At 33.4% G+C, this 15,613-nt stretch overlaps 1 protein-coding gene across 1 annotated transcript in view; it reads left to right on the top strand.

The window, feature by feature from the left end:
* The window catches only part of LOC148956831 (kinesin-like protein KIF23), a 30,750-nt gene extending 30,611 nt beyond the window's left edge, over window positions 1-139 (top strand). Inside the window, exon 7 of the mRNA XM_089092163.1 lies at window positions 119-139. Coding sequence (XP_088948289.1) covers window positions 119-139 — 21 coding nt within the window. The remainder of the gene's footprint in view (window positions 1-118) is intronic.
* The last annotated feature ends 15,474 nt before the right edge of the window (window positions 140-15,613 follow it).

Below are 15,613 nucleotides of genomic sequence, written 5' to 3'. Positions count from 1 at the left end.
AATTCAAAAATAGCAAAAATAAGAAAATTTCATCTCTATAGATGCAGTAGATAACTCTTTTTATTATTATAGCCATTTATAGGGATTATTTCTTTATTTATGTTTAATTATCCTTTAGGATAAAGATAATGACAATTAATTCGTGATAATTAAGGCTAATTTGTTTCGAGATGTAAACCAGATCAGTTTTTTACCTTTTTCATAAAGGATCATTACTGCCATGAATTTCGGTAAGCCATACTGGTGGTTGATAAGTCATATCTTGTGCCACCAATTGCTTACTGCCAATCGATGGTCAGCCATTTGCTGTGGCATGTCATTCCTCATTACTTGTTTTTCTTTTTTAACCATTTTCTTTTATTTCACTTTTGTCAATTCAAAAGGCGGTATCACAGACAATGAAAAGAGATTTCGTTTTTCTTAATGGTTTAAAATTTTATATACTAATAACGGATCAATTGGTGATGTTATTTCGTTTCCTTTACTACATATGGCCCCGTAATAATGTATTTAGCTTGCAAAAACATGCCACGAAAACAGATAATTTCAAATTATTCGATTTTAACTGTTTGTGGACTTGTTTATTAAGGTACTGAGTCAAAGGTTCAAGCTTCACGGTTGTAAGTTTGAAGGCTGAAGGTCAATAGGTTTTAAAACTTCAACATATGTAGCTTGTAAACATATAAAGATTTTAATGTGTAACAGATTGTGATGTAGTAAGGTATGATGTAGCTTTCTGTGAATTTCTTTGACTAGTTAATTCTTTTCAGTTTTGTTTTTCCAAAATCCTAAACAGTGTATCGGAGGTTGAGGTTAAAATAAACAGTCTTTAATTTTTACAGAATTAAAAAATCAAGGTTTTTTGTGCTAGTTTTATACTTTGTTTTGTGTCTAGGTCTGAGACAACTTTGAAAAAAAAACAACAACATTAAGTGGGTGATGGGGAGCCTCCGAAATTCCAGCAGCAACTCGTATATAAAGTTGACTCTCTGGATTCTATGTGAGGAACGATATATATTTTTGAAAAAATCCCTCAGTCAACAGATACAAGTATTTGAACGATTCAGATCGACACTGACCAATCTCAGGCGCATCTTTCAACCGCTTACATATTTCATGCATAATTTCTTGATAATTCTGTTTAATTTTTAATAAAGAGTTGACATATTGAACATTTCACAGGAGTTGCCATTTTGAATATAAAGTGCTATTTTAGAATTTTGTGAAGGTGTAGAGAGTATATTTTAAGAAATCCTATCTTCAACCCAAAATTAGGGCTCCCTTGGCTCAAGGACTAACGGATACATGTTTCAAGTCGAATGGAGTAAAAAAGATTTTTGTCTATTTTTGAGGGGCCCGTGCCCCCAGCCTGAATTTTATTTGTCTTTTTAGAGTCACTTAGCCCAGCCACCTAATAGGCGTAAGTTTCAAGCTCTCAAGCAACCCATCTTTGGTTTTCGTAATAAAAACCGCTTAAATATAAAATAAAACAGGAAAGAAGCACCTAAGAAGCTACATCGTTTTTTTCGTTTTTTTATCGTTCATCTTTGTCGTTTTTTTCGATGTTTTTTGTTTTGTATTTTTAATTTTACACGCACCCTTAGCGCTGGATCTTCAGTCACTCTCCGTTTTACTTCTCGAGGTCTTGTTCAACTTTGTAATATGACATGCATCAAATCTTGCATACTTTCTTTGCAATGCTGGGGATGTGTTCAAACGTCGTCTATTTATTTGTGCGATGCTATTCTATGAATGAGACATGTTTCTATGAATGAGATGTGTTTCTATGAATGAGATATGTTTCTAAGATTGAGATATGAAATATAAAAAGAAACGTCAAATATACCATAAGTCAATTACCGAAAGACAAGAAACTAAGAAAAAGTGTTTCTTTGTTATGGCAACTGGTGCATGCAAACCTGCTGAACAATGTCCGTTTATTCATGAAATCAAAAATGTTAATGATAAGAAGAAACAACCAAATCAACGTGAAAATTCCCGTGTAAATAAAGTGTGCAAGTATTTAAAAGGAGGTTCCTGCAACAAAAAAGAGAACTGTAAATTTCTACATATATGGCAAAAACACAAACTGGAAAAGTGCAAACCAACAAATTACAATTTCTATCATGTCGATCTTTGCCGCATGATGGCTTGTGCCAACAAGTTGTGCCGTTTTGCTCATAATGCTAGTAATTTAAAATGTCGCATCAATCTTTCAGTGCCTCGTAAGTATTTTGACCGTTTCTCTCGTTTTAATCGTTTTAACCGTGATCTAGTATTCGATTATAGTATGCCAAGCCAATGCCAGATTGTTTATGGGAGCAATGCTTCAATTAATAATCCTGGACTCGATCCGGTGTCAAAAAACTTGTCGATACGGGGGGCCAACATCTGAGCCAAAGAAACCCGCCTTTTCGGTTCTCTCTCCCCCAGTTGCACCCACGACAACCTTTTTCAATACCTACATTACGTTACTGGATCCCTTCTTCGCGGTCACCGCTGGTCAGACGGGCTCAGAATATCTCTCCGGTTCCTCTTGAAGCTTTCTTCTTCCTCCCTCCCCACCGACCCCCCTCCAATCCCTAAATCTGCCCTTCCAAAAAAATCAGCCTCCGGCGTATTGACTATAAGCCACGCCATCCCACTTAGTAACAGGTTTTCGCCATTAGAAGTACTGATCTTGCAGAATCGTTAGAACATCAGGAAACTGTCTGCCCAAGGACTAAGGTGAAAACCAAGGTAAAAGAATACTCTTCTGACATTTTTACTCTGCCTAGTTTTTGTATAGTAATGTGCACAGTTTAAATACGGACGAATAAGATTTTTGAGCTGGAGAACTTAGCTCAAGTAATTGGAGCCTCAATAGTTGCAGTAACAGCGGTTCATAGGCAAAATCCGGATCTACTCAGTTTGTCTGGTTATAATAAAATAATAAAGCTACGCCGAGATGGCGAGATGACCACTGCCGTGGAAAAACCGCAGGAGATCTTACAATATATATTAATAAGAAAATTCCTGCTTTTCATATATAGGTACCTGTGCCTGATGATTATGATGAGATTTTTTGGGTATTTTCAAAGCCCCAACGCCTGCCTTTCATGATAATGGTATAGCTGTTTGTGTTTTTTATTATTCGCCTGGAAAAGATGTCAGTTCTCAAAAAGCTTTCCGGGAAAAACTTCAATTAAGCACTGATGAGCCAGATAAAGAAACTGCACATCGCCTAAACACACACCTGACAGTGATCGTTCAGTCGCTTCAACAACTAAACTCAGAGGATTTTCCGCTTCCATCTCCACATCTTATAGATTTCCCAATCATCACAGAATCACAAGTTCACCTCAAATTGATGAAACTGAACAGGACCAGTATTACACCACTCGATATTCTTGTTTACCTCATTAAGGCTTTTCCTGAATTTGACTGCTCCGTTAACTTTAATGTTCAACAAGATTACAATGTCAGGCCAGTATCCGCAAAATTTGAAAAAGGGATTCATAACCCCTATCCCCAAAAAAGGAGCCCCCTGTGATTTTACTGGTGTGCGGCCTATTACGATGTCATCTATTTTCAGCAAGATTTATGAAAGTTTCATCGCTGGGTGGCTGAAAACTTATATTCTGCATGAAAGTGACCCTCAACAATTCGGTAATATTCCCAAGAGTTCGACAAGCCATTACTTAGTTAGTTTGCTCGGTAAGGTTTTAAGGCATCTAGATGAACTGGAACGCTGGGTCAACCTCATTGCGATTGACCTAAAGAAAGTATTTGACTTGATCTGCCATAGAACCCTTATCCACAAGCTATTGACAAATTTTAATGTTGATGTATATTTGATAGGAATAGTTGCAAGTTCTCTTTCAGTTAGAAGTAAAAAAAAATAAAATAAGTATAAATCGGTCTATTCTGATCCCCGGCCAATTCACTGTGGAGTTCCCCAGGGAACAATTTTAGGCCCTCTACTTTTTTTGATTATGGTTAATGAGTCGAATCCCTTTAAGTTCGTTGATGATCTATCCATACTGGAGCTAGGTGAAAAGAGTGTTTCAAGTGAGGCAGACAGAATGATGGCGAGTTTATCACGCCAAGCTGAGAAGGGCAAAATCATCGTCAATCATGGAAAATCGCTCATATTAACTTTTTCTTTTCTAAGGGACAGTTTATCCCTTGTTTTAAAGAGTGTTTCAGACATCATGGATATCAAAATCTTGGGATTTTATCTCAAACATGACCTTAAATGGGAAAAACAGCAGAGGAGATGATCAAACGGGCAAACCTGGGTATCCATTCCTTAAATCTCCTTGCTCGTCATGGTGTCCCAACCCCCACCTATTGAGTATTATTTTTCTTACATTTTTCAGACCGCTGGTAGAATATGCTTGTCCCGTTTGGCATTACGGTCCGACTTCAGACCAGAAGGATCTGGGGCTTTTTTTGTTCATTTTATCCACGTTTTTTTTTATTTACTGAGAATTTTATTACCCATTTTTGCAAGTTTTTAGGATATACATATGGGTTTCTTATGGGTTTATTAGCCAATATGTTTATGTATTTACTATTTGTTTATGTATATTATAATATATTTATGAACCAATGTGTTATGTGCTTATGGTTTATTAACCAATCCAAACAATTAAATTTCATTTTCTCCAGTCTTGGTATTTAAACAAAATTTTGTTATTGTTACATTTTCAGCTAACAATGAATGGATGTACAGCACCTTCTTTGGGGAATGAAGTGCACAGCCTATGGTAACTTTTTTTTAAAATATTACTTTCATTTATTTCAGCTTGTTTTTCGTTTTGCTGAAATGGCTCGTGAAACATCAATTCCCATTGAGCCAAAGCCTTTGCCTCCACCTCGTCCTGAGCCCTATATTCCTGGAAGGCGAAAGCGAAGTCATGTAAGTTCTCCATTGATTCGCTATGTATTAATTTTCTCATTTTCTTACACTTTATACATTTTCTTGCTAAATAAGAAAACGAGAAAAAACCTTAAATTCTCGTTGAAGTTCGTTTTTCTGAAGATTCCGGAAAATCTGATTTCCTTTTCGGGAACGTTTATATTTCTCAATTTTGTATTATCACAAGGAAATTAGAATACGTTTTTGATTCTTTTTTCTGTTAAGTGAATAATCATTTTTGAAAAGGTAATTTTGCCAATTTTTTAAGAGGGTCAAAATAAAAAAAAAATTAATTTATCAAGGGAGAAACGGAAAAATACAGAGTTGCCTCCAACCAGTGCTTCCACTATCCCCAAAAATTTTTTTGATTTCCCCAAATTTCTTCGAATATTACCACTTTAGGCCAGAGGTGGACAAAAAAAGTAAAGAAAAAATATATTAGACATTTAGTTTTTCGTAAAGCAGTTTATAACACAGACAGGGTTGTCTCCAACAAATGCGCACACTATGCCCGAAAATTCCTAGATTTCAATGAATCCTCCAAAAGATCCTAATTCCTGATCCATATATTCCTGGAAAGCCAAGGCAGAGTCACGCAAGTGCTGTATATTATCCATTGATTTCTTATGTTGTCCAACTAACAGTCCAATAGGGACAGATCCTTTTATTTGACATCGAAGCAAGAAAAAATCTATGAATATATCGAACACATAGCCTATACGGTGGCCGTCATCGGTAGGTAAACTAGTTCATCTGCTGATTACGGCCACTGTATAAGTGACAGAAATATCCAGAGATTTTGCTGTTGTTTCACTGTCAAATAAAAGAATTTGTTTTATTTCCAATTTCATAACATAATATGTCTAATTTCAAATATTTTGCTAATATCCACAATGACCCTTGACAGCCACAATTGTTTTGGCTGAAACAGATGGTCGTGGTGCAAATGAATTCAAAAAAGGTTTGGCAGTTAGTTGAAGCGTACTTTAATGTGGTAAAGTAGGTATAAAAGTAAACTAATCACAAATCATCGATTAATAGATTATATTATTAGAGTTACCTATTGGGTGGGTGGGCTTGTTGGTCTCAAAACTACCTCTAGAATCTTAAAATGAAATTGATATTGAACCTCTTTTCTTGTTCAACCTTAATTTTTGGACGATTCTCATTTTTTATTGTTATTTAATATTATTATTATATTTTTATTATTACGATTGTCGAAAGGTCACCTTTGCACAAATTGAACGTTGCAATTAATGGAATTAGTTGCAACGTTAATAATTAATGGAATTAATATTCATAGGACTTTGCCACTAAGTAGTGTATATTTTTCTTTTTATCATGTCCGAATATCAAAAAATTCAAAGCGACCGAATTATTGTCGCAAAACAAATCATTAAAAGATTTTTTTTTCTTGTAAAGAAGTATATTTATTTGGAGCCTTCGCTCTAAATGGGTCTTGAATCAATTTAAATTTCTCTGTATTATCTGCTTGAACGTATTTTTCGAACCATTTAATAAGCTGTGACAGGTGATCTTTAAAATTAGATTTCACATTGCAAGACAAATTAATTCGACTGGAGCTTACAAACTGGTTCCATAAGGGGAAACAATAATTTGTACAGTCTTCATTTATTTTCGCTTTCCATAGCTGTAATTTTTTTTCTAAAAGCTGAAATCTTGTTTTGAGTAGTTTCAAAAATTGAGAATTCCAACAGATTTGTCGAATTGTTTTATGGGACAATAAATTCGAACAATAAATTCGTACTGAATTGCCACCTTATGGCGACACCGTGGCTCCCAAAGGAGCCGTGCCTCAAAGTTTGGAAACCACAGATATACTCAGTGGAAGAACATGGGCGTAATTTCAAAAAAAAAACCTAGAGGGACAAACATATCAAACAGTTTGGTGGTAACAAAAGTAGGGAGGCCATAACGGCTCGTGACCCTACTTAATTGGGTTTTCAAAAGAATATATCTCCATTAACGGGTCAATGACACCTTTTTCAAGGTCAATCAGGGGCTGTTTCTAAGTGTATTGACTCAAGGACGAAGTTTGCGCATGTGCACTGAGAATACTAACGGTACAATGTTATTGAATACTGACCCTACATAATTTATTCAAGGATTATGGATCCATGGAAGGGGACAGATTTCTGAGAAATTGATTGTATAATCGACTAGGACAAGATTTCTGAGAAATTGATTACATAATCGGAGGGGAATTATTGATCCACGAAAAGGGATATAAGAAGCAATATGGCTTCTTTGATCTTTAGGTCTGAGGGATAAATGGTCTTTAGTGACAGAGATAAATTAATATTCTATTTTATAAATATGGCTTCTCTGTTCATTAGGCTTAGTGATAAATTTAATATTCTTTCAAAACCTTAATAGTGTAGCTGGGAACATCTTCGAGATGAAAATATTAACGCGGGAAATGGTTCTCCTTGGAATTTCAAATGTGACAACGCAGGGATGCCAAAACAAAAGGAACACGCTGAAATTACGTTTAGGGATTATTTGGGCGAAACTATTTGAGACATTTTAGAAGATGATTTAGGCGAAAGCATTTGAGACATTTTAGAAGATGATTTGAGTGAAACTCCGTGGTTGTTATAATGCACAAGCTCCATTTGAACAGTGTTGTGTCCCCTACTCAACCCCAAAGTGCCCCCGGGCCCCATAGGTCCCTTGGGGCCCAGAGGTCCTTCGGGCCCCCAAAGACCTCCCCCCCCCCGAGCCCCCCAAAGACTCCAAGGCCCCCTGGGCCCCCAAAGGCCCCCGGCTCGCTAGTATACTGAATTTGAGGATATGATATTCATTAAGGTTGCTTGACGTCCCCCCTTCCTTTGCATAAATTGTCTGAATTTTCTCAGACCCGTAACTTTTGATGGGTAACATTAATATTAATGAACTTTATATATTTTGATTCAGCATAAAGATTTGATTATTTTAATTTCTATTGTTATCAGAACTCTTTTTAGAGTCTCGGCTACTATTAACTTGTCGCTCCTTACTTACAGTTTGTTAGTAGGGAGGCCAGAACGACTCGTGACCCTACATCATTTGGTTATCAAAAGAATGTATGTCCACTAACGGGTCAATGACACCTTTTTCAAGGTCAATCAGGGGCTGTTTCTAAGTGTATTGACTCCGGGACGAAGTTTGCGCATGTGCACTGAATACTCACGGTACAATGTTATTGAATACTGACCCTACATAATTTATTCAAGGATAATTGATCCACGAAGGGTGACAGATTTCTGAGAAATTGATTGCATAATCGACTAGGACAAGATTTCTGAGAAATTGATTACATAATCGGCGGGGAATCATTGATCCACGAAGAGAGAGTTAAGAAACAATATGGCTTCTTTGATCTATAGGTCTGAGGGATAAATGGTCTTAGTGACAGAGATAGATTAATATTCTATTTTTTAAATATGGCATCTCTGTTCATTAGGCTTAGTGATAAAAATAGTATTCTTTCGAAACCATAATAGTGTAGCTTGGAGCACCTTAGAGATGAAGAGATTAACGCGGGAAATGGTTTTCCTGAAAGTTTCAAATGTGACAGCGCAGGGATGCTAAAACAAAAGAAACACGCTGAAATTACGTTTAGGGATTATTTGGGCGAAACTTTTTGAGACATTTTAGAAGATGATTTAGGTTAAACACTTTGAGACATTTTAGAAGATGATTTGGGTGAAACTCTGTGGTCGTTATATTACACAAGCTCCATTTGAGCAGTGTTGTGAGGTCCCCTACCCAACCCCAAAGGGCCCACCGGGCCCCCAAAGAGCCCCCTGTCCCTCAAAGGCCCCCATCCCTCAAAGGCCCCCGGGCCCCCAAAGGCCCTCGGGCCCCCAAAGGCCCCAGGGACCTCAAAGAGCTCCCCTCCCCATTTTTGAAATACTTTTTTTGTGCACTTGAGACACAGAAGGGCCCCCACATTTCAAAAGGCTTTATTATATCTTTTCAGAACAAGTTCTTTACTTAATGTCCCTCCTAAACCAATTTTACAAGTTGAAGTACTCATCTTTTTCACCCACAACTTTTACTTTACGGCTTTTTTACATTCCCCAACATCAAGCAATACTTTTCAAAAGGCTTTATTATATCTTTTCAGAACAAGTTCTTTACGTAATGTCCTTCCTAAACCAATTTTACAAGTTGAAGTACTCATCTTTTTTCACCCAAAACTTTACTTTACGACTTATTGCACACCCCAACATCAAGCAATACTTTTCAAAAGGCTTTATTATATCTTTTCAGAACAAGTTCTTTACTTAATGTCCCTCCTAAACCAATTTTACAACTTATCTTTTTCCACCACAACTCTTTGACTTTTTGCATACCCCAACATCAATCAATACTTTTCAAAAGGCTTTATTTAATCTTTTCAGAACAAGTTCTTTACGTAATGTCCTTCCTAAACTAATTGTCCAAGTTGAAGTACTCATCTTTTTCCCCACAACTTTACGTTAAGGCTTTTTGAATACCCCAACATCAAGCAATAATTTTCAAACGGCTTTATTATATCTTTTCAGAACAAGTTCTTTACGTAATGTCCTTCCTAAACCAATATTACAAGTTCAAGTACTCATTTTTTTCACCCACAACTTTACTTTACGACTTTTTACACACCCCAACATCAAGCAATACTTTTCAAAAGGTTTTATTATATCTTTTCAGAAAAAGTTCTTTACGTAATGTCCTTCCTAAACCAATTGTACAAGTTGAAGTACTCATCTTTTTCCCCACAACTTTACTTTAAGGCTTTTTGAATACCCCAACATCAAGCAATAATTTTCAAAAGGCTTGATTATATCTTTTCTGAACAAGTTCTTTACGTAATGTCATTCCTAAACCAATTTTAAAAGTTGAAGTACTCATCTTTTTCACCAACAACTTTACTTTATGACTTTTTTCACACCCCAACATCAAGCAATACTTTTCAAAAGGCTTTATTATATATTTTCAGAACAAGTTCTTTTCTTAATATCCTTCCTAAACCAATTTTAAAAATTCAAAATTTTTTCGTAGTAGATAGAAAAAGCTATACCATAGTTGTGAATATTTTCCTGGAAGATAAAAACGTCTACTTCAATTTTAAATTTTCTCAACGAAGTGTAGAAAATTTCAAGTTCCATTCTGAATTTTCTTAATGAAAAAGAAATTAGTTATTGATCAATTCAATTTTTCCAAATAATATAAAAATTTTCCACTTCGGTTCAGATTTTTCTCAAAGGGATGAAAAAATTTAAAATACTGTTCCAAATTTTTCACAGAAGATAGAAAAGTTCAAGTTCTCTTCTGAATTTTACCAAAGAACACAATTCAATTCTAATTTCTCCAGAGAAAATAAAAATCTTATACTTCTGTTTTAAGTTCAACAAGACATAAAGAAATTTAAAGTTCTATTGTAAATTTTTCCGTAGTAGATAGAAAAAGCAATACCATAGTTGTGAATATTTTCCCCGAAGATAAAAAGTTCTACTTCAATTTTAAATTTTCTCAACGAAGTGAAGAAAAGTTCAAGTTCTATTCTGAATTTTCTCAATGGAAAAGAAATAAGTTATTGATCAATTCTATTTTTCCAAATAATATAAAAATATTCCACTTCAGTTCAGATCTTTCTCAAAAAGATGAAAAATTTAAAATACTGTTCCAAATTTTTCACAGAAGATAGAAAAGTTCATGTTCACTTCTAAATTTTACCAAAAAACACTATTCAATTCTAAGTTCTCAAGAGAAAATAAAAATCTTCCACTTGAGTTCTTAATTTAACAAAGACATACAGAAATTTAAAGTTCTTTTCTAAATTTTTCGGTGGAAGATAGAAAAAGTAATATCATAGTTGTGAATATTTTCCCGGAAGATAGAAAGTTCTACTTCAATTTTAAATTTTCTCAACGAAGTGAAGAAAAGTTCAAGTTCTATTCTGAATTTTCTCAATGAAAAAGAAATAAGTTATTGATCAATTCTATTTTTCCAAATAATATAAAAATTTTCCACTTCAGTTCAGATCTTTCTCAAAGAGATGAAAAATTTAAAATACTGTTCCAAAATTTTCACAGAAAATATTATAAGTTATTGATCAATTCTATTTTTCCAGGGAAAATAAAAATTTTCCACTTTAGTTCTTTATTTCACAAAGACATAAAGAAATTTAAAGTTCTATTCTAAATTTTTTTTGATGGAAGATATAATTATTTTCCACTTCGGTTCAGATTTTTCTCAAAGGGATGAAAACACTTAAAATACTGTTCCAAATTTTACATAGAAGATAGAAAAGTTCAAGTTCTCTTCTGAATTTTACCAAAGAACACAATTCAATTCTAATTTCTCCAGAGAAAATAAAAATCTTACACTTCAATTTTAAGTTCACCAAGAAATAAAGAAATTTAAAGTTTTATCCTAAATTTTTCCTTAGTAGATAGAAAAAGCTATACCATAGTTGTGAATATTTTCCCGGAAGATAAAAAGTTCTACTTCAATTTTAAATTTTCTCAGCCAAGTGAAGAAAAGTTCAAATTTTATTCTGAATTTTCTCAATGAAAAAAATATAAGTTATTGATCAATTCTATTTTTCCAAATAATATAAAAATTTTCCACTTCAGTTAAGATCTTTCTCAAAGAGATGAAAAATTTAAATTACTGTTCCTAATTTTTCACAGAAGATAGACAAGTTCATGTTCACTTCTAAATTTTACCAAAGAACACAATTCAATTCTAAGTTCTCCAGAGAAAATAAAAATCTTCCACTTCAGTTCTTTATTTCACAAAGACATACAGAAATTTAAAGTTCTATTCTAAATTTTTCGGTGGAAAAATAAAAAGTAATACCATAGTTGTGAATATTTTCCCGGAAGATAAAAATTTCTACTTCAATTTAAAATTTTCTCAACGAAGTGAAGAAAATTTCAAATTCTCTTCTGAATTTTCTCAATGAAAAAGAAATAAGTTATTGAATAATTCTTTTTTCCATGGAAAATAAAGAATTTCCACTTCAATCAATCAATCAATCAATCAATCAATTTATTAATACTAAAAAAAACAACAATACAATTACAAACTTAAAATTTAAACACGCCGAAGAAGCTAAGCTTGTAAAGGGCCAACAAAACAAATAAGACACTATTATAAAGCACATAAAAAAAATAAATAAATAAATAAATTGGATAAGAGAAATTTATGAAAATAGGAGAAATAATAGGAGAAAATAGGAGAATTATTTGAAATATATTGAATGAAAAAAAAGACATATAAATGTGAATGGAATGCAAAAAAAAAGAAGAAAAAAGGGGAAAATACTATACTGGAAATACCCAGCGAGAAAGTGCCTTTGCAAAAAGAGATAGAGGGACATCAGGAGGGATGGAGTTCCATAATAAAATAGATTGATAAACAGGAGACCTCTGACCTTCTGTCGTTGATAGCTTAGGTAAAATGAACCTGCGATAAGAGCTACGTAAAAAAGAATAGTATCTACCTGAGGTTTACAGAAGGAAAAACTTCTACAGAGATGTTGGAAGTATACATAAAAAAGCAGAATGTGCTAAATAAAGGTAAATTTTACCCACAATACAATCCATTAGAGCTATTCCGGTATTATAATAAAGATCAGAGGAAGGGTAAAAACGAGGTAGAAGAAAAGTGGCCTTCACTGCCCTATTTTGGGCTCTTTGAAGTGAGCAGAGAAGAGATTTATTAGTACTACCCCAGACAGAACAGCAATAAGAAAGGTAGGAAAAAAATAAAAGCATAATAAAGAGAAAGCATAACATCTGGGGGAAGAAATGAGTTAACCCTGTATAACATTGAAGATTGGCGAAGGACAAGGGAACGGGTATGAGTTTTATGGGGTTTAAAAGAAAGAAAAAAGTCAAGATACACACCAAGAAATTTCACTATAGGAGCCTGCGGTATAATATCATTCCCATGAGCCAGGATGGTTGGCTCCCTTGCGTCTCTCATACGATAAGGGGTTTTAAAATGTACAATGGCACTTTTTTGGCTGTTGAGAGTCATACCATTTGACCAGCACCAATGTTTTACTTTATCAAGAAGACCTTGAGCTAGGGAAATGGCAGATGGCAGGTCCACTGCAGCAATGAAGAAGTTACTGTTATCAGCAAAAAGTATAGGGTGCACAAGGGGATGAAGACCATCAACAAGATCATTAATATAAATTAAAAACAAAAGTGGTCCAAGCACAGAGCCCTGTGGAACACCTTTCACAATAGGCAAGGAAGAGGAAGAAGTACCATTAACCGAAACATACTGAGATCTCCCTGACAGGTAAGACCTAAACCATTCAAGTGGGACTCCAGGCACTCCAAATGAAGATAATTTAGACAAAAGAACAGAGTGAACGACCATATCAAATGCCTTTGAAAAGTCAAGAAATAGACCCAAAGCACACAAGCCCTTGTCAAGATTAACACGCACAAACTCTGTTGCATCTGAAAGTGCATGCGAGGTGGAGAAAATGGGAAGAAAACCATACTGATGTTTAGTTATGAGGGAATTTCCTGCATTCGTATTAGTACTAAATACAAATTAAGAGAGTCTACGATACACTACTTTTTCAACAACCTTAGAAATTACAGGAAGGAGAGAAACAGGTCTATAATTTGACATTAGAGATGAATCACCTTTTTTAAACAAAGGTACAGCATTAGCAACCTTAAATAAATGAGGAAAAACACCAGAAGAAAGAGAAAGGTTAGTTATGTGTGAGATGGGGTTAGAAACAAACTGACCAATTTTTTTAAGAACATTACAGCTCAAACCAAAACCATCAACTGAACGGCTACTTGAAAGCTGAGAAATAATGTTAGAAATTTCGGTATCACTACATGGAAAAAGGAAAAATGACTTTTCTGCTAAGGGAAAACTACTTACTCTGCTGTAGGGTGGATTAGGAACTGAAGGAAGTGAGGTGAAATACGAATTGAAGGCACTTCAGTTCCTTATTTAACAAAGACATAAAGAAATTTAAAGTTCTATTCTAAGTTTTTCGGTGGAAGATAGAAAAAGTAATACCATAAGAGAATTGAAGTAGAACTTTTTATCTTCATAGCAAATATTCACGACTATGGTATAGCTATTTCTATCTTCTACGGAAAAATTTAGAATAGAACTTTAAATTTATTTTTGTCTTTGTGAAATTAAAAGCTGAAGTGGAAGATTTTAATTTTCTATGAAGAAATTAGAATTGAATTGTGTTCTTTGGTAAAATTCAGAAGAAAACTTGAACTTTTCTGTGTTCTATGAAAAATTTGGAACATTAAATTTTTTCATCTTTTTGAGAAAAATCTGAATGAAGTGGATAATTTTTATATTATTTGAAAAAATAGAATAGATCAATAACTTATTTCTTTTTTCATTGAGAAAATTCAGAATAGAACTTGAACTTTTATTCAATTCGTTGAAAAAATTTAAAATTGAAGTAAAACTTTTTATCTTCCGGGAAAATATTCACAACTATGGTATAGTTTTTTTATCTACTACGGAAAAAATTAGAATAGAACTTTAAATATCTTTATGTCTTGGTGAACTTAAAACTGAAGTGGAAGATTTTTATTTTCTCTGGAAAAATTAGAATTGAATTGTGTTCTTTGGTAAAATTCAGAAGAGAACTTGAACTTTTCTATCTTCTATGAAAAATTTGGAACATTATTTTAAATTTTTTCATTTCTTTGAGCAAAATCTGAACTGAAGTGGAAAATTTTTATATTATTTGGAAAAATAGAATTGATCAATAACTTATATCTTTTTCATTGAGAAGATTCGGAATAGAAGTTGAACTTTTCTTCACTTCATTGAGAAAATTTAAAATTGAAGTAGAGCTTTTTATCTTCCGTAAAAATATTCACAACTATGGTATTACTTTTTCTATCCTCCATCGAAAAATTTACAATAGAACTTTAAATTTCTTATGTCTTTGTTAAATAAACAACTGAAGTGGAAATTTTTATCTTCCCTGGAAAGATAGGATTAATTAATAACTTATTTCTTTTTCATTGAGAAAATTCAGAAGAGAAGTTGAACTTTTCTTCACTTCGTTGAGAAAATTTTAAATTGAAGTAGAACTTTTTATCTTCCGGGAAAATATTCACAACTATGGTATTACTTTTTCTAACTGGCACCGAAAAATTTAGAATAGAACTTTAAATTTCCTTATGTCTTTGTGAAATAAAGAACTGAAGTTGAAAATTTTTATATTCCCTGGATAAATAGAATTGATCAATAAATTATTTCTTTTTCATTGAGAAAAATCAGAAGAGAAGTTGCGAAAATATTCGCAACTATGGTATTACTTTTTCTATATTCCACCGAAAAATTTAGATAAGAACTTTAAATTTCTTTATGTCTTTGCGAAATTAAGAACTCAAATGGAAGATTTTTATTTTCTCTTAAAACATTAGAATTGAATTGTTTTCTTTGGTAAAATTTAAAAGTAAATATTAACTTTTCTATCTTCTGGGAAAAATTTGGAACAGTATTTGAAATTTTTCATCTCTTTGAGAAAGATCTGAACTGAAGTGGAATATTTTTATATTATTTGGAAAAATAGAATTGATCAATAACATGTTTCTTTTCCATTGAGAAAATTCAGAATAGAACTTGAACTTTTCTTCACTTCGTTGAGACATTTCAAAATTGAACAAGAACTTTTTATCTTCCGGGAAAATATTC

The sequence above is a fragment of the Artemia sp. Qi Xiang Cuo genome, chromosome 1 (genome assembly GCF_049724085.1).
Source record: "Artemia sp. Qi Xiang Cuo chromosome 1, ASM4972408v1, whole genome shotgun sequence".
NCBI classification, from domain to species: domain Eukaryota; kingdom Metazoa; phylum Arthropoda; class Branchiopoda; order Anostraca; family Artemiidae; genus Artemia; species Artemia sp. Qi Xiang Cuo.
Note: the sequence above shows the minus strand (reverse complement) of the source record. Positions and strands in the feature narration are given on the sequence as shown.